We start from the raw sequence: 23012 nt of genomic DNA, 5'->3' as shown, positions 1-23012 counted from the left end.
TCATGGCTACACATCAAATTATAAGGGGACCCTGACTGAGCTGGTGCCCATTTTCCCAATCAAAATATCCAAAAGTTTTTACGGCCCATTTTCAACTTTCACAAATGTAGAGTGATGGAAAGCCAAATTATCTCATTTATGTACTCTACTCACTGATTTTAAGTCACATGTCCTACAAAAGATTAATGCAGAAAACCCGCTTCCTTCCATTCTCATTCCATGAAACAAGTTTACCCAGCTCTCACACACACCTTGGGTGTTTTTCAGAGACTCCGGGGCCGCTGTCTGGGTCAGCTCCCTGAGCTCATCAGACAAAGCCATGTTCACGTGTCTGAGGCACAGCCTGTTTTTCAGTCAACAGAGAATGTTTGGGGATTTTTAGCCCCAGACACAGTGATTCAATCAAGCTCACGATCTCCATAAACCACAGCGGTAACAGCTTTCCCAGTGACCTTTACAGACTGATCTAACTGCCACCACCCCAAAGGTGAAGCCCTGGCCCAGGCAAAAATAACTGGTATACCTGCTCCAAATCTGTGCTCCGCTGACGGGCCTGTCAGGTGACCTCCCGGAGCCCCCAGCCCAGCACTCTCAGGGTCAGAGGTCTCCCGCAGCCAAACAGAGCCAATGCCCCCTCAAAGAAAGGTAAGTACTGGGCAGTAGGAAACATTTCCCCAGGCCCATCATCCTGGAGTCGTCCTCCAAGGTACCACAGCAACACAGGGAACACAGAAAAATATGTAAGACAAACTCTCAGAACACACCAGTCTCGTATCAACCAACACCGCTGTGAGGGGCCAACAGGTACTTACTTGGACACAAGGACCGCAGCTGCATCTCGGGCCTTGTCACTGACAACCAAGTAGGTCTAGAAGAAAGGATCAAGGACAGGCACTGTTACACACGCCATATGTATCTCTGGGACCCAGTCACCGGCCAGTCCCACACACGGGAGCTCCTGGAGAAGCCAGCCCATGAAGCTTCTAGGCAGAGGCCAAATTTCAAAGCTGTAAAAACCCCCTAAACTCGAACCACAGTTGCCAGCAGCTGCCAAATGCCACGCTCAGCGCCCGGCAGGTGCCCAGCAGCACAGAGCATGTGGCCAGACCCCTTGAAATACACGTGTGTCAAAACACCAGAAAAATGAAACACATGTGTCACCCAGCTGTAAAAAAGAATCACAGGGGCACCTGGGTGGCTCAGTCCGTTGCGTGTCTGACTCAGCAGGGAGTCTGATTGAGATGCTCTCTCCCTCTCGGCCCTCCTCCTGCCCCTCCTCCTGCTCTCCCTCAAAAATAAATACATAGGGGTGCTGGGTGGCTCAGTGGGTTACGCCTCTGCCTTCGGCTCAGGTCATGATCCCAGGTCCTGGGATCGAGTCCCGCACTGGGCTCCCTCATCAGCAGGGAGTCTGCTTCTCCCTCTGTACACCCGCCCGCGCTCGTGTACTCTCTCTCTCTGTCTGAAATAAATAAAACCTTTTAAAAAAAATTTTTTTTAGGGACACCTGGGTGGCTCAGTTGGTAAGCAGCTGTCTTCGACTCAGGTCATGATCCCAGTGTCCTGGGATCGAGTCCCACATCGGGCTCCTTGCTCAGCAGGGAGCCTGCTTCTCCCTCTGCCTCTGCCTGCCACTCTGTCTGCCTGCGCTCGCGCACTCTTTCTCTCTCTGACAAATAAATAAAATCTTTAAAAAAATTTTTATTTTAAAAGGAGTAAACTTTTTTTTTTTTAAAGATTATTTGTTTATTTATTTGACATACAGAGATCACAAGCAGGCAGAGAGGCAGGCGGAGAGAGAGAGAGGGAAGCAGGCTCCCTGTTGAGCAGAGAGCCCGATGCGGGGCTCAATCCCAGGACCCTGAGATCATGACCCGAGCCGAAGGCAGAGGCTTCACCGACTGAGCCACCGAGGCACCCCAAATAGGAGTAAACTTTAAAGTGGGATCATGTGAGCCACCATACAAAAGGTAATTAGAGTAGTGTCTGGCACATAGCAGGTACTCCATGAGTGCCTGACCGCTGGTGCGGACTCCTGTGCAATCCCTCCTGTATGGGCTAGACATGGCGACTGGCTTCTAAACAAGAGAGCTCGGCAAGGGGTGGGACAGCACTCTATGATTTGGTGCACATTATCATGACTTCTGTCTCATTAGCAGACCCTGCCCCTTGCCGGCTTCAAGAGAACATGCTGCCACACAGAGGGGCCACATGGCAAGGAACAGCCAGCAAAGAACCAAAGCCCTTTGTCCAACACCTCGAGGGTCTGGTTCGGCCAACTGTCGTGACAACGTGGAGGCAGACGCTGCTCAAGCCGAGTCTGGACTACAGCCAGGGAGACTGTGGTCAGACTGCCCTGCACACCCGAATTCCTGACCCTCGCAGACTGTGAGATGATAAATGTGTGCTGTACTAAACCACTCAAGTTTGGGGTAATGCAAATATTAGACATATAGACACATTACTATATCACAAAAAGTTTCCAGAACTATACAAATATTATTATTTCTTAGCACCAGAATTTGAAGGACTTCAACTTAATGTCTTTCTTGCTTTGCTTTACTTTCTAATTTTTCTACACTGATCGTGCTTTATATAACGTTAAGAATTAAAAAACAAATTTTAAATGGACATTTTTCTTACAACTGCCCCCTGAAATCTTATGTCCTTAGTATGCTTAACAGAGTAGTTGTACTACCTACAAAGAAAGGAGATTTGCTAAGTCATTCATCCTTTCTCCTATATGAATTATCACATTTTCTTTTTTAAAGATTTGATTTATGTAATTTGATAGAGAGAGAGAGATCACAAGTAGGCAGAGCAGTAGGCAGAGGGAGAGAGGGAAGCAGGCTCCCTGTCGAGCAGAGAGCCTGAGGTGGGGCTTGATCCCAGGACCTGAGATCATGACCTGAGCCAAAGGCAGAGACTTAACCCTCTGAGCCACCCAGGCGCCCAAATTATCACATTTTCAAAACAGGTCATGAAATGGAATTTTACCTCACTAAAAGAGCAGTAACAGCAGTTGAAGAACCACAAATGTCAAAAGCTTACCTAATTAAATGCTAATATAAGACGGCATGAGAATGAAAAGGACTGCTGATCAGCAGCTAATGATCTGCACGGGCACATTTACCTTAGCTATCTGGAGAATACGGTCCGTTGTGGACATTCGCATTTGCCCAGGTCGAGTCAGGAGGTTCCCGTCGAGACGTGAAAAATCAAAAGGGATCAGGCAGGTCACGGAGAGCCACAGTAAAAGCATGTAGCGGGTCTCCCAAGTCTAAGAAGTTAAATCAAAGTAAAATGACTCAGGTGTAAAGGACAGAGGTCATCTGCCCCCTCACAGCCCGCCCTGCCCTCCCTGCCCACTCAATGCCCACCACAGGCCCTTCAGAGGCTATCCACCTCAGAGCCTGGAGTGCAGACCATCATGAGCCCTTCCCGTGTATCCACTGAAACCCACACACACCCTCTGTCATACAGACAGCTAGCAGCCTTATCACATGAAAGAAACACCAAAATGAAAAAAGAAAAATCACAACATATTAGTACAGTTGGTTCTCTTCACTGGCACCCGTCAGTATACAATCAGTATTTTGAGAAAGCGAAAAACAGATAAAAAGATGGAAAACACAAGACTTAAGAATAAAGAAAAATATTCTCAATGACCAGTCAGAGGAATGCCCTTACTTTGGTAGTCAACAAAACGAGACTCCACTTTGGCCCCGGAATCACCCATCGGGGACACGAGAAGCAGAGGAGAGCCGGGAAATGATTCCCCACATCTCCACCTGCAAGTGCCCACATCCACAAAGACGACTCACTGGCGGGGCAGCCGTGACCTAAGTCCCTCTGGACACACACTGTGCAAAAGACAGCTCCCGGAACAACCTGACTCCTGAGAGAGCCTGCTGACAAGGCTGGCCATCCGTAGGCATCTGGGAACTTGTATGAGGCTTGTATGAGGCTTCCCACATACACTGAGAAGGGGGACTCCCTGTGTCTGGACTATTTGTACAAACCACGTCGCTTATGTCAAAACCTGCTCTCCTTTAGGGAGTCTGGAATCAGTCCATACTGGGCAGAGTACCCATGTGACCAGCCCCCAAGAAAAACCCTGTGCACTGGTCTCTATGACCTCCCCCAGTGGACAACACTTCATATGCGTCATCACAACTCGGCTAGGGAGACTTACAAGTGCCCTGTGTGACCTGACTGGGAGAAGACTCTGGAAGCTTGCTACTGGTTTCCTCTAAACTTCACTCCATATGCCTTTTCCCTTTGCTGATTTTGCTACTAATGAGTCCCAGCCATAAGAACTACTACTTGCAGAGTCCTACAGAGGTCCTAGAGAAAAATCAAAACTGGGGATGGTCCTGGAGACCCCAGAAATAGCTATATTTCAATTTTTAAAAATCTGGAAGGTTGTTATCAGCACACCACATGTAGGCATATTTTTTTCTTTATAAAAAGCATATTTTAAAAGGAAATAACTTAAAGTAACATAATAACAGAAAAAGTCAAAAGAATAAAAGACAAAGGGATACAAAACAGCACAAGATAAAATCAAAGGAAACAGGATGATAAAGCCGCCAATCAGGAGTAGAACAAACAAGGTAAGAAAGAAGGAGGGACAAGGCTGGGAAAGAAAAGGAGGAGAAAAAAAGACACTCACTTCATGATCCCTAGGATTCTGATTGGTAAACATATCTAACACAGGCTGTACGTCGGCTACTTCATGAGGAAATAAACGAAGAAATGTTTTATATCCTCGAACCTACCAAATTAAAAAAGACACTGAATTATTACATAATTAGAAAACATAGAAAGTAGCAAAATTATCTTTTTCCCCTATCAACAAAGATCACCACCCCTTTCATCCCAAGATCAGAAGAGAATTATGCCATATCACAGTGACAGAACTTGTTAAGAATACATAAGAAAGCTATCTTTGCTTCTTACATCATTTCATAAGTATGTTCTCTCCCAACTTCACACATATCATATGTGCTTCATCACAAATATAGATATGTTACAAAACAAAAGGTTCTCCTTCTACCTTGTTTATACACTCAGGAGGAAACAAGTCCTCAAAAACCTCAAAGGTCCCCAAATTCATTACAGCTTCCATAAACACAGCGGTACCACACCTTCAGGAGAAACCCTGCACTCAACCAACTGAGCCACAGGGAAGTATACACCTGGGCAGCCCACCCGCGGGGTCTCTCACTAGCCAAGGACCTCACTTCACCACAAAGCAGGCGCTACTAGATTGCGGGGCCCCACAACAACCCACAACACACACACACACACACCGAGATGGCGCTGTGTCACTCCCTTGACCCACACTGTAGCTGGTTAAGTCTGAGGCCCGCACAAGGATGTCACCTGGGAGTCTCTAAGAATACAAACATCAGGCCCCACCCCAGATCTGCTTACTCAGAATCTGCCTTGTTAACAAGATCCCCAGGAAATTCATCTGCACATTAAAGTTCGAAAAGCACTTCCATTTTCACCAAGCTTATCCACTTTCTCCTTGTAAGAAACTCTTCTGAATCAGTCATCCATCTTTCTCCCTCTCCCTCCTCCCTTTTGCTCCCCTTCCTTTCTAGGTAGGTCCTACCTGGTCTATTGAAATGCAAGATGCTAAATGTCTCAGACGGTCATTTCAGCCAAAGGACCCACAGATCACTATCACTAACATCTGATCCCCAATAGATGGTAAAAGAGAAAGAATGAAACCTACAACTTATGTGTGACAACCATCTTTCCTGAAAAATGTCATCTGGAAAGTAATTTCTGGACCGAGTATATAAGGAAGTGTTCTGTCAACTATGAAGTGCTATGTAAATGTTACCTTGGTGATGATGTAAAGAAATTTAAAAGCCAGATGTACAAGGTCAGCTGGAGATGTCTTATCTTGCACTAAATCCAACAACAAGTTCATCATCCATTCTAGGAAAAAACATATGTAAAAAATTACCTCAAAATTAAACGTTAATATGATATTAAAACAAAATGCCCCCAAAAAAGACTTTACTTATAAATTTAAAAGTGATTCAATATTATTCAAGTAACAATAGAGCAAAAGAAGAAAAACATTTGAATCATAACAGTTTCTAATTAACACAACATTCATCCTCATTTTTAAAATGCAGGAGAGGGGCACCTGGGTGGCTCAGTCAGGTAAGCGTCCAACTCCTGATTTCAGTTCAAGTCATGGTTTTGAGATCCAGCCCCATGTTGGGCTCCACAATGGAGCAGGGAGTCTGCTTAAGATTCTCTCTTTCCCTCTCCCACTGCCCCTCCCCCTACTACACACACACACACACACACACACACACACGCACGTATTCTCTCTCTCCCCCTAAAATGAAGTAAAATAAAATAAAGTGCAGGAGAAATATTCTTATTTTTTAAAATTTTCTATCTTGGGAAGGCTGGGTGGCTCAGTTGGTCAAGTTTCTGCCTTTGGCTCAGGTCATGATCCCAAAGTCTTGGGATTGAGTCCTGCATCAGGGTCCTAGCTCAGCAGGGAGCCCGCTTCTCCTTCTACCTACAGCCACCCCCTCCACTGCTTGTGCTCTCTCTCTCTCTTTCTCTCTGGCAAATAAACAAATAAATAACATCTTTTTAAAAAATTATTCTATCTTAAACTAATATCTAATACCATGCTTCACAGAAGAGACTTCCTACAACTACTATGATTTAGTGATAAGCACATTCTAACGAATGCAGTAAGGCAGTAAAAAAAGATTTCCACTTCTAGTTATTTTTTTTTAAAGATTTTATTTATTAATTTGACAGAGAGAAATCACAAGTAGACAGAGAGGCAGCCAGAGAGAGAGAGAGAGGGAAGCAGGCTCTCTGCTGAGCAGAGAGCCCGATGCGGGACTCGATCCCAGGACTCTGAGATCATGACCTGAGCCAAAGGCAGCGGCTTAACCCACTGAGCCACCCAGGCGCCCCTCCACTTCTAGTTATAAAGGAATGACTTATATGGACTTGCTCTACCACCAAAAAGTAGAAAACTAGACAAATATATGACAAATATATTTTCAGACACTAGAACAACAGGCAGTACAAGGTAACAAACCAAGTAAGGGAAAAAAACAACAACTGGGATCCACAGCCGCCCTGGCAATCTGCTGGGAGGTAATTTTTAGAACTCAATACAGGGAGAGGGACTCAAAGAGAGCAGAGACCAAGGTTCAAGAAGGCTAAGTCAGCTGAAATCTTCAGGGCAAAGTAATGAAGAGGAAGGTATGGAGAGAATGAGCTCCAGAAGTCTACAGAGTCCCCTCCAATCTTTGGCTGAATAGTCACAAGCATGGGAAGAGTCCACAAGGCCAGGTAAGAACAACTGGCCAAAAAGCACTGAGGCAAAGAGTTTCCAGCTGACATGGTACCAACATTCAAATTCCATCAAGCCAGAGTAGAGTCCCTGTTGAGTACCCAGAGCAACCACTAGACACTCCAGAGAAGTCTTTCCCTAAAGTAGTAAGGGTAAATTAGAGAGAAATAGAGAAAAAGCGAGACCTGCCCTAATAAGATTTTAATAGGATCAAAAGCATACAAATGATTTACAATTAACTAAACTGCCTAGCAAATCTGAGCACTCTTTAAGACAAAAATTTAAAACCACCACCATCATAATAATCACAATGCCAATGATCCACTCAAAAATTACAAGACATGTGGCTGTCTAAAGTTATTCTGACTCCTAACAGGGAAAATCAGTCAAAAGAAATTCCCCAAAGAAGATATAAACTTTAGAGCAAGTATCATAAATACTATAAATTCTGAAACATGCTCAAAGATGGAAAAGAAAACATGAACAGTGTGAGGCAAGAAAAGAAGATACTGACAGGAACAACTTCAAGAGCTGGAAAAAAGATCTGAAAGGAAAAAGTTACTAAATGAGTTTAACAGCAGATTAGATACTGCAGAAGAAAGATCAGAGAACTTAAAGACACAGTAACTAAACTTGCACACTACAGGGGCAGGGGGACTGAAACACTAAGTAGCCTCAGCACCGTGTGCAACAGTGTCAAGTGATCATCACATGTGTGACCCAAGGGCACAGGAGAGAAGCAAGGGCAGAGAAATACGTATAGAAATGGTAGCTAAAGTTATTCTAAATGTGATGAAAACGATAAACCTATTAATCCAAAAGGTTCAGCAAAGTCCAAGCAGGATAAATGGGAAGAAAATGCATGTCATTATTAAACTCTGAAAACCAGCAATAAAAAGAAAATTCTACCAAATGCCAGAGAAAAAAGCCCACATTACATGGAAGAATAAAGGGAAGAATAAAGACAGACCTCTTGTCAAAACCAATACAAGCCCAAGGCAGTAGGACCGTATCTTTTAAATGGCTAAAAGAAAAAACTGTCACCCTAGAGTTCTATAATCAGCAAAATTTCTCAAAAATGTAAATGAAACAAAATATCAAAAGCCAAAAGAACTCATCACCAGTCAACTGCACTAGAAAAATTCTTCAAGCAAAAAATAAATGAGACCAGATAGAAACTACAATCTACAGAAAGCAAAGAATAAAGGTGGATGGTAAATACATGAATATTAGACTTGGGACACCTGGGTGGCTCAGTCAGTTAAGCCTCCAGCTCTTGAGTTCTGCTTGGGTCATGATCTCTAAGTGGTTAGATCAAGTCGTACGTCCAGCTCCAAGAACAGCATGAAGGCTGCTTGAGATTCTCTCTCCCTCTGCCTCTCCTGTTTTGTTTTTTTTTAAAGGTTTACTTGTTTATTTTTAGACAGAGTGTGCAAGAGAGTCCAAGCGGGTGGGGCAGGGGAGAGGGAGAGAGAATCCCAAGTGGACCCCCTACTGAGCACGGAGCCCAACATGGGACTTGACCTCACAACCCTGAGATCAGGACCTGAGTGGAAACTAAGAGTTGGTCCTTAACTGCACCACTCAGGTGCCCTTCAACAAAGATAACTTTGAACCTTTAAAGTAGGCTCCGTTCCCAGTGTGGAGCCCAACACGGGACTTGAACTACAACCCTGATATCAAGACCTGAGCTGAGATCAAGCGTTGGACACTGAACCGACTGAACCACCCAGGCGTCCCTGAACATTTTTTAAAGAACTAAAATGGATAAGCACAGATAAAGAGATCAAATTTACAAACTATCTTTGTTCGTATATATTTATATATACAATATATATTTACAAACTATATATTTACTGCTTTGAAAACCCAAAAGAAACTGAAAACCTAGTGAAGTATTTCATTACATAACAAACTTTACACATTTACACCCAAGTGAAGAAGCCAGTCACAGAAGTCCACATACTGTCTGACTCCATTATGGGAAATGCTCAGAATACACAGATCCAGAGACAGAAAGCAGATCGGTGGTTGGCAAGAACTGGAGGCAAAGTGAGGGTGACTGCTGATGGGTAGGGGCTTCTTCTGGGGCGATGAAATGTTCAGGAATCCATGCTAATGGCCGCACAACTCTGACACACTAAAAATCCAATGAAGTTAACACATGGAAGGGTGAGCTCTATGGCACGTAAGCTACACCTCACCACAGAGCACAAGCAGCTTCCATCCCAGAGCAAAACTCTGAACGGACCACCTAGTGTAAGGGACGCGTTCCCCAGGGGAGACGTGAGCACCCCATTCTGCCACGTGGAACCTCCTCAATGTGGTGGAAACTCAACCAACTCACCTGCTCCCAGAGGAAATCTGCCCATCCACTCGCCACACTGCCTGACAGAATCCTCTCAGGAGAGGTTTAGCTGGAAACACTCACTTGGAAAACAGAAGCGGCGGCGCCCTCATCCACATCCATGTGGTCTTAAATATGGACAGAACCATAACATGAGAAGATCAAGTTACACAGAAAAGCTGATGGGAAGAGCAGACAACGCGCAGAGCTGGACCAAGAGGTTCAGAAAGACGGCACAGCCACCCACGAGAAGAGAGACCGGAGAAGCAGACTACTCCGCGACCCGCACCACCCCACAAGATGCCGTCAAACAGAAACGAAGGATACAAATCCACAAAGAAACAAAGAAGAGAAAACAACAGCCCAGAGATATCAGCTGTGACTTGGAAGCTGGACAGGGAAAGCCAAGGTACCTGGAGCCGCCCAGCGAGACGTCAGAGAAGTCAGAGCCGCGGGGCCAGGAACGGCCCAGGGCGGGACACAGGGAGGGCTGAAAACAGAAGGACTGCTCTGGGGTCTCCAGGCCACAGCCCCTTCTAGGCAGAAGACCAGAGGTTTATCTCTCGAGAGTGGTGAACACCACAGCCATTAGCCACACCTGGAATTTCTTTTATTTAAGCCAAATAAAGTTTTAAATTCAGCTCTTCACTCATATTAGCTATATTCAAGTGCTGAGCAATTCCATGTGGCTAGGGGTGACCTTACCAGACAGCACAGATCTAGAACATTCCATCATCACACAAAGCTCTACTGAAGAGGTGCTCTGGAGGGAGTAGGTGCCAGAGGAAGCCAGGACACGGCTGACAGAAGCCACGCAGTCAGCGCCGGACTCAACAAGGAGTAGGCAGAAGTCTCCAGACTAGGAGGCCACAGTGGGACGCTCCCCAACAGGGCGCCAGCACCCAGACATGTGCTCCCAGGTAGGAACATCCACCCAGAAGACGACTCTGAAAAATGCCAAACCAAGGACAAGAGCACTTTCATAGTAAAAACAAGGGACGCAATAAATGCAAGAACATCTTCCACAAGCAAAACAAAGGACCGCTCCTGGAAACTTAACATCCGATTCACAGGGACAGAGAGAGCAGAAGCAGAGAAACGACCAATAACACACCAGAAGCCCCTGTGCCCAAGGATGTAAGTCTTCAGGCTAAAACTGTAAAGTTAATGCCCAGCGTAAGAGAAAAAGCCCAGAGCAAGTCACACTCTTATAGGACATCAGCTTCTAGAAACTTCCAGCAGCAAAGAAGTCTCCTGAAAAAGAAACTTGGACTTGGTAACAGTGGATAAGGGAACCATGCCTTCCGTCTTCCACCAGACAAGCTATCGACCAAGTACGAAAAAGCATGTACTCTGCCTGAGACAGGTGAGAACTCAGAAACCTTACCTTCTACAAAACCTGGCTACCTGGGAAGAAAAAAAAAAAAGCCCACACCGCACCGCCCACTTTTTAAGAGGCACATACGCGGATGCTAAAGCGAACCCCTAGACATGGTAACATGTCTGTGGAGTTTCAAGAGCCCTGTGGGGCAGGTAGTGCCAATAATCCCCATTTTCCCGATGAGGAAACCCGGGCCAGAGCAGCTGAGTGGTGGTGCTGGGACGCAAACCCAGGCGGCCTGGCCTGGGGCTCCTGCACCTAACCCCACCCTGTGCTGCCTTTTGATTTAAGTTACTATTGCTTCCTCCTTCCTAAGTCCGCTGCCTGCAGTGTTACTTTTGCAGACAGAAAACAGAGAAAAAGTTATCAGTTATCAGTATGAAATGGGTCAAAAATAAGCAATGAGAAACTAAAGAAACAAAACAAGGCCACTCCCCTAAACTAAGTTAAGGAAAGCTGAGCCTCACCGTCTCCATGTACAGAACAGAGCCGACCAGGGATCCCGCATTTACACAGCATCCTCAGGTGCTGGGAGGAGTAAACGGTGACCCTTAAAGCACTCGATGATAACAAAATGTGCTTGAAAAACAAACAGATTAAAATACACACGATGGGGGTGCCTGGGTGGCTCAGAGGGTTGAGCCTCTGCCTCCGGCTCAGGTCATGATCTCAGGTCCTGGGATCGTGCCCCGCCTCTGGCTCTGGGCTCCACAGGGACCCTGCTTCCCCCTCTCTCTCTGCCTGCCTCTCTGCCTACTTGTGATCTCTGTCTGTCAGATAAATAAATTCTTAAAAAAAAAAAAAAATACACACGACGGACAAAAAAGAGGCTCTTAAGTAACAGCAAAGAAGAAAGAAGCTCCAAGACATCTGCCCACAGCCCAGGGCGACACTGCCAACTCCCAGGACCACCCCAGTCCGCTAGCATTCATTAGCCCTGCTCACCAGCGAGGTCAGGCCACTTCATCCTGACACCCTCTGCCCGCAAACACACACACACACACACACACACCACACCCCAGCACCACACACCAAGGCCTTGGTGATCTTCCTGATCCATCATCAGCCTCTGTTCTTACCGAGGTGTGGGTCCAAGAGATGAGGCTGCTCCTGGTATTTGTCCATGATTACTAAAAAGAAAGACAGGGGAACTGACCCACAGGCCCCAGCGGACTGCCAGGTGCTGCTCTTCAGAGCACGGGTCACCTGGGCAGCCCCCCCCCCCGCCCTCCGCTTGCTCCCCACACCTTCCTCTCCCACCACCCGTCCATCCTTCCACCCTCGCAGGACACACGAAGCACCGTGCCCTCCGCGGGTCCAGCCCCCCGGAGCACAAGCTCCTCCATGCCAGGCAGCCTGGTTTCCGCCCCTTCCAGCAGCCGGCGGGGCTCCGTTCAGATCCGAGGGCCACACAGCGCCACACCTGCCAGCGTCCCGGGAACGGCAAGCCGGCTCTCCCCGGGGACGCCCCTCACCCCACAACACTTCTGTGCTCGGGACACGGGCTTGCCACCCCCCGCCCACAACCAAGGGAACAGACTCCGAAGGGCAACGCAGCTCCGGGCCCAGGGGGCGAGCGCGCGTCACCCCTGCGGTGTGTCTGCGAACCGCGCCGCGCGTGCAGCCGGCCGCCGCCGTGCCCGTCCCTGCAGTCGGAGCGTCGGCCCCGCAAACCCGGGAAGGCAAACCTCGGCGGAAATTCCCTCAGCCGAAGGGCCCGCGAAGACGGCTTTACAGAGTCACAACACGCTTCCGCTCCCACCCTGCGACCCCGGGAGTCGCTGCCTCCTCCGTCATCAGAGACCTGCGCCCAGGGCGCCGCCCGCCGCTGGCTCTCGGCGGCTGGACACCAGGAACCTGTCCTGCGCGCTCCCCGCCGGGCCCCGCGGGGCGCAGGCCGACGGGCGCCGCCCCGGGACCGCACGGCCATCGGCTCCCCCGCCCTCCGGCGCCTTTGTCTGCGGCCCGCGGGTGCGCGGCGGCTCCTCCTCTCGCCGCCGCCGGGTCCGCACAGCCGTCTCGGCGGGCACTCCGAGGACTCCCGGCCGCCCCGCGGAGGTGCACACCACGGCCCTCACGCCCAGCCCTCCGCACCGCTCCTCAGCGGCCGGCGGAGAGGGAGCGCCCGCCGCCCCCGCCGCCCCCGCCGGCCCCCGCCGCCCCCGCCGGCCCGCCGCCCCCGCCGCCCCGCCGCCCCGCCAGCGCACGGCTCCCACAGGTTCGCGCCAGGAGCGAGCTGCAGCCCGACAGCGCGCACACCGGCAACCGCGCCGGGGCCCCGCGCGCACCTCGGAACCGCTCCAGGGCGCCCTCCTGGGCCGCCCGGTCGCCGAGCACCGCCCGCAGGCGGCCGAGCAGCGCGCGGGTCTCCGCGCTCTCGCCGAACGCCTCCAGGGCGCCGCCGTGGGCCAGCGCCTCCTCCTCCGCCCCGTCCTCCGGCGCGCTCGCGGCCGGCTCCTCGCCCAGGGCCATCCTTGGCGTCCCGGCCTGCGCCCGTGGGCTCGAAGCCCGGCTACGCGCAAGCACCGGATGGGAAAGGCGGGCGGCTGCCGGCTGAGGGACGACCGCTGAAGCACAGGCGGCGGCTACCGACGCTGGCCCCGCCCCACGACCTCCGACCTCGCGCCTCGGACCCGCTACGGAGCGCGCCGGCCGCCAAAAGAGCGAGTGCAGAGGCGGGGCCGAGCCCCGGGGGGCGGGGCCCGCGTCCAGGGAGACGATCAGGCGAAGACTGCGGCGCGGGCTGGGGGCGGGGCCCACCAGCCGGCGGGGTGGGGCTCTGAGCTCGTGGGTGGAGCCCAGGAGGGGTGTGGAACTGAGCCCGCGAGGGGCGGGGCGGGGGTCTGAGCTCGCGGGTGAGGTGGGGCGGGGACAGAGTCTGAGGGCGGGGGAGGGGGGAGGGACGGAGTCTGTTGCGGGGGCTGGGGGGGTGTCTGAGCCCGGGGGTGGGGTCTGAGCTCTGGGCGGGGCCTGTGGGTGGGTCTCAGTCGGGGAGGGGTCTGAGCCTGTCTTGGGGGACGGGTCTGAGCCCCGGGTCGGTGGGCTGAGGGGGGAAGTGGCCCGCGCTGGGAGCGGAGTCGCAGCCAGAGTCGCGGGAGACCCACACCCGCGCCGGGCTACCCCCGCCTCCCCGCACTCGCCGGGAGAGACCCAGGCCCTGAGCCCCGCCCCCCACACCCCGTCCCTACCCCACCCCGACACACCTAACGGGAGGCCCGCTGGACAGTCACACCCCCAGAAGAGAGAGGTTTGGGCACCGCTACCCCGCGAAATTGGAAATTTTACAAGAAGTAATAAAGGCGTGGCCACGTCTTCAGGACGCAGCGCGGAGGGCCAGTGCCCCCTAGACCCCGCCCCAATGCCACCTGCCCCAGCCCCCCTTCAAGGATGTCAGCCCTGATGTCCCCAACCAACCGGCCAACCCGGCCACCTGAGCACAGGGGACACCCCTGACACCCCAGCGGGCCCACCCCACTGTCCGGGGTTCTCTTGCCGTCCAGCCGCCAACACAGCAGATGAAGAACGGGGTGCTAGCTAAGCACACCACCGGTCGCCGCAGCCCGGATACTGAGGGCCTCCACTCGGCAAGGGTGGACTCACAGATCCATTCAGCCCCAGAGAGGTGGCTCCAGAGGTGAGACCCATCTCCTGGTCCCCAATTCTGTCTAAGCCCGAGTCCACAGGGACGTGTGACCCCAACTTCCTCCTACACAAATCCCAGACCTGTGTGATTTCTGCAACAGTTACCATGAAAATATCCGAATTCCCCCAGGTCACCGAATGTAATGAGCCTGTTGGGAACCTGTCAGGTGCCCTGGGCCCCCTGTCCATTAGCCCAACTGCAAGGAGGGTAGAGGCACAGACAACTCACACCGTGGTTCCTGAACCCCTGACTTTATTGGTCCCCGAAGCCATCTCTGGTGCTGCCCCGTCCCTCATCTGTGAAGCAAGGCGGCAGGAGTACAGGCTGGGGACTACTGCACAAGCTTCCGCATGGTGCCGAGGGACGGGCTCCTGTACCCCTGCCCAAAGTGGTTCCAGTGGTTCAGGTAGTTAAAGAGCTGGTACAGCAGCAGCCGCTTGTCGAACCCCGGAGCCTTGGGGATCTTCCGGTGGTAGGCCGTGAAGAAGGACCTGGGAAACCCCCCAAACATCAAAGCAATTGCCAGTTCAAACTCAGAATGTCCATAGAAGGAAGCTGGGTCATAAACAATGGGCCCGTCGTCGTCCTCAGCCACGTTTCCCGACCAGAGATCTCCATGGAGAAGGGCGGGGACGATCTCTAGACCGCGAAACAGATCTGGGATCTTCACCTAAGAAAAATAAAGATTGCCATGGGACTATGAGCCACGGCTGCCTCATCCAATACTTGGAAATAAGGCAAAGATGACCTCGTGTTTCTTCAGGGTCCAACCACAGCCTGGTCTGGGAAGCCCAGGAACAAGGATCCCTGAGTCCAGCAGAATGCCTTATCTTACTCTTACAAATGTAGGTCTGAGCGCTCCACAGCCCTAATGATGTCCACTCAGTAGAGACCTCAGGGGATGTGGCCCAGCAGGTTACCAGCCGAATAACCTGAGTGGAGGGGTTTTCAGGCACCTCAGCAACCTTTCTCTACTGCCCCTTCTCTTCTCAGCACACCCGGGCCGACTCCTCCCAGTACTACGGGCCACTTCATTAGTGAGTCAAATAAAATGTCCCGCTGCATGTTCACCCTGGATTGGCACGAAAATTCTGTTCTTCACATTTGGAGAGTTACATTCTCAAACTAGTCACTCCAGGGCATCTGTTGCCCACATCTCTAAGAGGTGAGACATCCCTGCTTTGAGAAAGAACAGGGTAAGAGTGGATAAGAAAGCAACAGTAAACCATCGCTTATGAGCCACGCTCCTGCGTGTCACATGAGCAAAGCCTGAGGCTAGGTGCTTGGTGACTGAGCCCATGAGACTTGCACTCAAGGGCCAAGTATGTCCTCAGGTACCATCCCCTTCCCAGGTTCCCCATCAGGCCAATAGTCAGGTACTGATGTGTCCACACTTGACCAGCTCTGCTCCCGGGCTCCACTCCACCAGAGGACCCCACACAAATGCAATGGGCTCAGAAAAGGACAGCCCCTGTCCCCAAGAGTAAACATCTGTACCCACCTGCAGCTGTGACCAGAGCTCTCGTGCCTCTCGGTCAGCATAGTCCTTTTCGATGAGGTCCAACTGTGCCTGGAGACGGTGCCGAGCAAAGAAGGTTGGCCAGTCCTCCTGCCACTCGTTCACCTGGACGATGAGATGGGGCTGTGCTGCAGCTCTGCAAGGCGACTGCCCACACCCAGGCACAACCATGAACAGACACAGCAAACACGACAGCTTGCCCACAGAGGAGATAGATGGGTTCATTAAAGCTACTCAGCCCAAAAGAGTGCGGAGAAAGAGGGAAAAGGGAAACAAAGAACAGATAGGACAGGTAGAAAACAAAGACCAAGACAGATTTGCCCTAACCATATCAGTAAAAGGATTACATGCAAGGTGTCTAAGTACCCCAGTCAAAAGACTAATTCCAAGCTGTGTACGAGACGTGCCCTTTACAGAGAATGCCAGAAATAGGTTAAAGGGATAGAAAAGCTACGCCATGCTAGCTCTGGTCAAAAGAGAGTCGGAACGGCCGTCCTAGTGTCAGACAGGAGATTTCAGGGATGAGAAGAACCTAAATATAAGGAAAGTCAGGGGCGCCTGGGTGGCTCAGTGGGTTAAAGCCTCTGCCTTCAGCTCGGGTCATGATCTCAGGGTCCTGGGATCGAGCCCCGCATCGGGCTCTCTGCTCAGTGGGGAGGGAGCCTGCTTCCTCCTCTCTCTGCCTGCCTCTCTGTCTGCTTGTGACCTCCCTCTCTCTCTGTCAAATAAATAAGTAAAATCTTGTAAAATCTTTGGAAAAAAAAAATTGAAAGCAGGCGGGGAGGTCCTTTCCCCAAACAGCCTGAGGCATATGGGACGGCAGCTCCTCCCTCCCCATCTGTCTGTCCAAGGCTCCATCTCCCTTCTGGATGGCCAGGGTATAAAAGACACAAACTGAGTATCAGGAGCAGGACACCAGCACTGGCCAGCCTGGTCCCTCCTCCTGGACAGAGGGATTGTGATCCCCTCACCCAGAAAGGGCAGGACTTGGGCCTGAGTTGCCAAAGGCAGGGCCACCTGAGGGCACCGCTGGTGGGAGCCAGCCTTCACCTTGACAGAGGGGCAAGGCAGTGAGGGGGTCGGGCCCACACTCTGAAGCCGGGCTGTGGGTCAAATCCTGGCCCCCCACTCGCTAGCCGCATGGCCTCCCTGTTCCTCTTGGCTTCTCGGTGCTTCTGTTTTCTCATCTATAAAAAGAGTCCAATAACAACACCTACCTCCTAAGGTTGCTATGGCAACTGGGGGACTGGTGTTGGATAAAGCACTTAGAGATGTGCCCAGGGAGTGGCCGTGCACGAAATGCCAGTGGTCCCAAGGGGGCTTAGCACACAGCTGTCTGAGTAGCCCGCTGCCACAGCTCAGGGTTGACCCACCAATGGCTGCAAGCCCTGAAGGCCCACGCATCCCTCCCAAAAAGCAGGACCCTCCTGGAACTTCTGGGCTGGTCCAGGCACTCCACGCAGGACCATCTGTCCTACCTTAAGGTGGACTAAGTGTCCACCCAGGTCCCTCACCGCTTTCTGGCCAGCTGAAGCTGAGCTAAATAGGTTCATTGGTTCTGGAGTCTAAAGGGGCACACGGGGGCAGTCTGGGTCCCTAATGGACCAGCCCCATTTTCACCGACTTCACAGATTGGGATTTTGTATGTGATTTCATTCCTTGGTTCTTGAAAAGTCACTGTGCAAGGTCAAGTGGGGCTTTGGGGAGCCCACAGCTCTTAACATCTGAAGCAGGACACCAAGCTCCATCCGGCCCCTCTGGCCCCCAGCTCCAGGCAGATGTGTAACCCGGGGGAGCTGGCTTCAGCAGAGGCTTACAGAGTCCTAACAAATCTGGGAAAGCACTGTGTGGACAGATCCTGAGGGACCCCGGATGCGAGGCCCACCCGTGGGCCACGGGACCCCAGATGCAAGGGCCGCCCAGTGGCTGGGAGCCCTAAGTCTGGCTCAGGCTTCATAAGGATGTTACCCCAAGTACCACCCACCTTGGAGACTTGCCCTCTGCCCACACAGGAGACAGGGAGGGACCAAAGGGTAACTAGTACAGGCTTCCTTGTACACAAAATGCCTAGAATGGGCAAATCCGTAGAGACGGGAAGAGGTGATGTGTTACCAGGGCTGGAGGCAGAGGACTGGGGAGTGACTACTAACTGGTAAATGCTTTCTGCTGGGGGTGAGGAAGATGTGCAGTAATCAGACAGTGGCGATGGCTGCACAACTCGGGGATATACTAAAAACCACAGAATTGTACGTGTTTCTCTGGGTTTTTGGTTTGGTTTGGTTTTGTTTTTCAAGTAGGCTGCATGCCCAGTGTGGAACCCAATACAGAGCTTGAACTCGTGACCCTGAGATCAAGACCTGAGCTGAGATCAAGAGTCCAATGGTTAACACTGACCTGCCCAGATGTCTCCATACACTTGGAAATAAGAGAGTTTGTGTCAGGAGAACTACAACGGCCCGGAGTAGGGAACCAGGACCTGATCCCTGACGGGAGCGCTGCCTCACCTCGGCCCACTTCAGACCCCACATTCAGCACACAACCTCCTGAGGTGAGGTCTCTGCACTGCTGCGCCCTCTGCTTGGATGCTCTGCCCCCGCCCCACAGCCCGCCCCCTCCTCCGAGCCCCGCCCCCGCAGCCCGCCCCCTCCGAGCCCCGCCCCCAGCCCGCCCCCTCCTCCGAGTCCCGCCCCCGCAGCCCGCCCCCTCTTCCGAGCCCCGCCCCACAGCCCGCCCCCTCCTCCGAGCCCCGCCCCACAGCCCGCCCCCTCCTCCGAGCCCCGCCCCACAGCCCGCCCCCTCCTCCGAGCCCCGACCCCTCCTCCGAGCCCCGCCCCCACCACCGAGCCCCGCCCCCTCCTCCGAGTCCCGCCCCCGCAGCCCACCCCCTCTTCCGAGCCCCGCCCCACAGCCTGCCCCCTCCTCCGAGCCCCGCCCCACAGCCCGCCTCCTCCTCCTAGCCCCGCCCCACAGCCTGCCCCCTCCTCCGAGCCCCGCCCCCTCCTCCGAGTCCCACCCCCACAGCCCGCCCTCTCCTCCGAGTCCCACCCCACAGCCCGCCTCCTCCTCCGAGCCCCGCCCCACAGCCCGCCCCCTCCTCCGAGCCCCGCCCCCGCAGTCCGCCCCCTCCTCCGAGCCCCGCCCCGCCAACTTGGCCTCCGCCTTCCCATCGCAGGATCTAGGCTCGCACTCGGAGCTCGGAGCTTGGAAGTCCGCGCCTTCCTGGTGCGCAGAGGACGCCGGCACTCACCTGCGGGATGAAGCCGCAGCACGTCACCCTGTGGAAGCCAAACTTGGTCACGTGCCGGGGCTCGGCTCCCTCAGCCCTGCGGCCTGTGGGCAGAAAGAGCCGCTGTCTTCGATGCCAGAGCCCAGCAGACGCCCGATGGGCGCCATCCCCGACCGCCCCCTGCCCGCACCCCGGCCCAAAGTGCTGGCCAGGAACGCGTCCGGAGCTAGTCCGACGACCCACCTGTGGGCGCCCCCAGCCTTTTCTCCTGCGCAGCAGCACCGCGGGCGACCGGGTGCCGCTCAGCTCCGGGAAAACTCAGCGCGACCCCCCGGGGCACACCAGGATGGGGGCAAGGGCGCTCAGAAGCGCACCAACGTACCCAGGGTGCTCTCCTCCTCCTCCGACTTCTCCCTGAGCTTCTGGTTGTGAAGGTGCAGGTCGGCCAGCTGCTCCCCCAGTCTGGCCGCCTGACTGAGGAAAGAGGCGAGGCCACGGCTTCACGCAGGGAATCCCGCACCAGTGGGGCCTGAAACACTCCTCTCTGCCCCCTTCCCTCTCCTCCTCCTCCCTCCCCCCACACTCCCGCACCTGCTCAAGCCCCTCATCTTCAGATGCTCCATCACGAAGGCAGCCCCACCTCCAGGCAGGTCAATCACCTTGATGGGCCGAGGCACCCGCACCAGGCCTGTGCTCTGGAGGGCTTCCAGGCTTGCCATCTCCCCCTCAAACATCTGCCGGGCCTGCGTCCGAAAGAGGCACCGTGAGTCCAGCAGGGGCCTCTGCCGCCCTGGACAGGAGCCGCCGTGCGGGATCCCAAGCACCTGGGACCTGCACCTACGGAAAACTAGCTGGAGAGCAAGATATCAGCTTCTCCGAGAGTGGAGTGCAAAGTGGGCCACTTCCTATAGGAAGAGGCTGCAGGATGAGGCTGTGCCTGCGGCCGGGGGTGGGCAGGACGCTGATGCCCCCGCCCCGAGTGCTTCCTCTTGAGAGGAGGGAAGCCCAGGGCAGAGGAGGTGCTGGAGGTGCTGGGGGTACGGTGGGGTGCGGGGAGCCCATGGGAGTGTCGAGTGTGCTTGGGGGTACAGTGGGGTCCTGCAGGATGCTGCCGGGGCCACAGGTACCATGGGGTGCAATGGAGGTCGTGAGGTACCTCAGGGGGCTGTGGGAGTCCTGGGGGTAAGCTGGGGTGCTGTGGAGGTTCTGGGTGGTGCCATGGGGGGGGCTGTGGGAGGGCCGGGTGTGCCAGGGAGTACAGTGGGGTGCCTCAGAGTGTGGATTAGTGGAGGCTGTGGAGCTGGACCTGGTCCCCTTCCTGCCCACCTCACAGCCTCAGGCAATCCCAGCAGGGCAGGAGCACCACACGGGGGGCCTGAGGCCGCATCTCTGAGTGCTTGGGATACACACGGGGGGGCAAGGGAAGGCAGGGCAGAAGGCCAGCAGGGCCTGGCTCGGGTCCAGGGCCTGTCCCCAGAGATAAGCAGGCAGCAGGGCCTGGGGGTGGGAAGGAGCCTCACACCCCCCCAGGAACAAGACAGAAGGAACAGCCTCTGCTGGGACGCAGGAGCCGTCCCATTTCTGAAACATTTCCCACAAATACCCCGATTTTAGACCAGGCGAACTCTCACCCCACATACACTATTAGTTGGTTAGAAGTGTGGTTATTAATGTGAACACATCTGGCTAAAGAATTATTTCTCATGAGGCCAAAGTACTACGTCCACACGGGCAGAGAATCACACCCTTTACTTCGGAGTACTCAAGGGGAAACTGAGGCGAGGCGTCCTCCACACCACCAGCCCACACCTAGGATTCTGAAGGAAGGGGTGGCTGGTGTCAGGGAACATTCCGCAGTCCCCAGCGATCCCAGCGGCGCTCCCAGGGCTAGCGAACCCCCAAACATACAGGAGCAGAGAACACCTGGGCTCCAGACAGCCTGTGTCCCGAGGGCCTCCCCTGCTGTCTGCTCACCTACTTGTGCCGGCACCTAGGCTTTCAAGGTCAGATGGTGGGATCCTGGCCTGGGGGAGCACTCAGTGAGGAGGGTTCTGCAGCCTGCCTGGACCCTGAAACCAAAGTGCTTCCCAGGAGGTGGGGCTTATTTGGAGGGCTTTTGGTTCTGAAAGGAAGTTCCCTGACGGTTCCCTGGACCAGACCCAACCGTCATCCACCGCAGGTGGGCAGTGCTGCAGGGGGACAGGGAGGAGCCTCTCTGCAAGTCCTTCAGCCCGTAGCCAGCACCCCCAACTCCTGCACAGGCCCTGGCTCATGGGCCACGGGGGAACCTCGCGGAGTCAACCTCGGCACCCGGGGTGCGCTTGCCCAGGCTAACCTCCATTCGGGAAAGTGTACTTAACAGCAAACGCTAAGCAGGAACTACCCAGCTTCAAACACGAGCACAGGCCCGGACTCGGGGGGACTGGGTCGGGCCCTCGCGCTCCCTCACCGAGCCTGGTCTCCAGGTGCTCCTCCTGCCTGGTGAGACGGACCCACGCGCTGTGGAGCGGGGAGCCTGAGGCCGGCCCGGGGAGAAGCAGACGCAGCCCGGGGCTCCAGGACGCCGAGCCTCGCGCCCCCCACGCTCGGTGGGCAGAGAAATAACAGCGAACGCGGGTTATGAACCCGCTGACAAAGCCCCGCGTCCTTAGAAAATGCTGGAGCCCCGCGGCCCCGCAGGTGCCCGCTCCCGGCGCCCCGCGTCCGCCCTCCCCTCTCCAGCCTCCGGCTCAGGCCGCGGGGGTGTCGTGGCCGCACCTGCGTCCGGCGGTTGACCTTGACGAACACCGGGCCCGCGTCCGTGTCGTAGGCGCGCCCCTCGCTGATGCAGCCGGCGCCGGGGCTCCCGAAGGCCCGCAGGGTCGCGGTGCGCAGCTCGGCGCGCAGCAGCTGCTCCATCGCGGCGGCGGGCAGGGCGCGGGGCGGGGCCGGAGGGCGCAGACGCGGCCCGGGGCGGAGCCGCCGCTGCAGAGCCGCTGTCCAAGGGGGCGGCTCCGGGGCTGCGCGGCCTGCGGGTTCCGCGCGGTCCTCCGCGGCGTCCGGTCCCCGCGCTCCCCGCCCGCTCGCGCCGTGGGGGGACCGAGCCGGCCGGAGGCCGAGGGCCCGCGGGGCCTTTCCGTGGGGACTGGAGTGGGGGCGGCGCCGTCCGCCTGCGTCCGCGCGGGGCGCGCGACAACCCTCGGTGGGGCCCACCCACGGGGCGCCCTGCCAGCACCTCCCGCCAGAGGCTGCACGAACCATTGCTGGACGTCGGCCCAGCCCCAGCGGGACGCAGGGCACAGTTCAGGGTAGGGTCCGCTGTCCCTGGGACACGGGTCACAGGCCCAGTTAGGTCTCGCACTGTCGGGACACGGCTGGGGGTCCTGACCACATCCCCTGGCCCAGACACTGTCCAGTGAACCCGTCGCCGGTGCTGGGCTTGTTCATCCGGGCACTTGGTGGCCATCACAGGCCGAGGGTGCCCTGGGGGCTCTGATACCAAGTGGCCCACCCTACTAAGAATGGAACCCCTGGTAAGAGACCTGCTGCCCTCAAAACACACA

At 54.5% G+C, this 23012-nt stretch overlaps 2 protein-coding genes across 4 annotated transcripts in view; both read right to left on the bottom strand.

Annotated features, from left to right (window-relative positions):
• TBCD (tubulin folding cofactor D) overlaps positions 1-13752 on the bottom strand; it is a 154651-nt gene extending 140899 nt beyond the window's left edge. Inside the window, exons 1-6 of one of the 2 annotated variants that reach the window (XM_082705650.1) lie at positions 13371-13752; positions 12162-12212; positions 5858-5955; positions 4676-4777; positions 3134-3280; positions 813-868 (exon numbers count right to left, since the gene is read on the bottom strand). In XM_082705650.1, coding sequence (XP_082561776.1) covers positions 813-868; positions 3134-3280; positions 4676-4777; positions 5858-5955; positions 12162-12212; positions 13371-13554 — 638 coding nt within the window. In that variant the 5' untranslated portion in view covers positions 13555-13752. The remainder of the gene's footprint in view (positions 1-812; positions 869-3133; positions 3281-4675; positions 4778-5857; positions 5956-12161; positions 12213-13370) is intronic. The other variant, XM_082705651.1, reaches the window with a different exon arrangement.
• Positions 13753-14962: 1210 nt separating this feature from the next.
• FN3K (fructosamine 3 kinase) lies at positions 14963-22550 on the bottom strand. Of its 2 annotated transcripts, none has more exons than XM_082705649.1 (6): positions 22228-22550; positions 20130-20213; positions 19853-19940; positions 19492-19574; positions 16227-16349; positions 14963-15395 (listed from the first exon to the last, which is right to left on the bottom strand). In XM_082705649.1, the coding sequence occupies exons 1-6, from the start codon at positions 22366-22368 to the stop codon at positions 15057-15059; spliced, it is 858 nt and encodes a 285-aa protein (XP_082561775.1). In that variant the 5' UTR covers positions 22369-22550; the 3' UTR covers positions 14963-15056. The 2 variants fall into 2 exon arrangements, with proteins under 2 accessions (XP_082561775.1, XP_082561774.1); XM_082705648.1 differs by having other exon boundaries at positions 19853-19944; positions 20062-20213; positions 22228-22547.
• Positions 22551-23012: the final 462 nt, after the last annotated feature.

The sequence above is a fragment of the Mustela nivalis genome (genome assembly GCF_964662115.1).
Source record: "Mustela nivalis genome assembly, chromosome: 17".
NCBI lineage: Eukaryota > Metazoa > Chordata > Mammalia > Carnivora > Mustelidae > Mustela > Mustela nivalis.
Note: the sequence above shows the minus strand (reverse complement) of the source record. Positions and strands in the feature narration are given on the sequence as shown.

Excerpts from the sequence above, each read along its gene's own strand:
- FN3K (XM_082705648.1), bottom strand. The coding sequence starts at position 22,368 with ATGGAGCAGCTGCTGCGCGCCGAGCTGCGCACCGCGACCCTGCGGGCC. Across the intron at positions 19,945-20,061 it reads AAGATGAGGGGCTTGAGCAG|TCAGGCGGCCAGACTGGGGG; the intron begins GTGCGGGAGTGT and ends CTCTTTCCTCAG. Across the intron at positions 19,575-19,852 it reads GGAGGAGGAGAGCACCCTGG|GCCGCAGGGCTGAGGGAGCC; the intron begins GTACGTTGGTGC and ends TTCTGCCCACAG.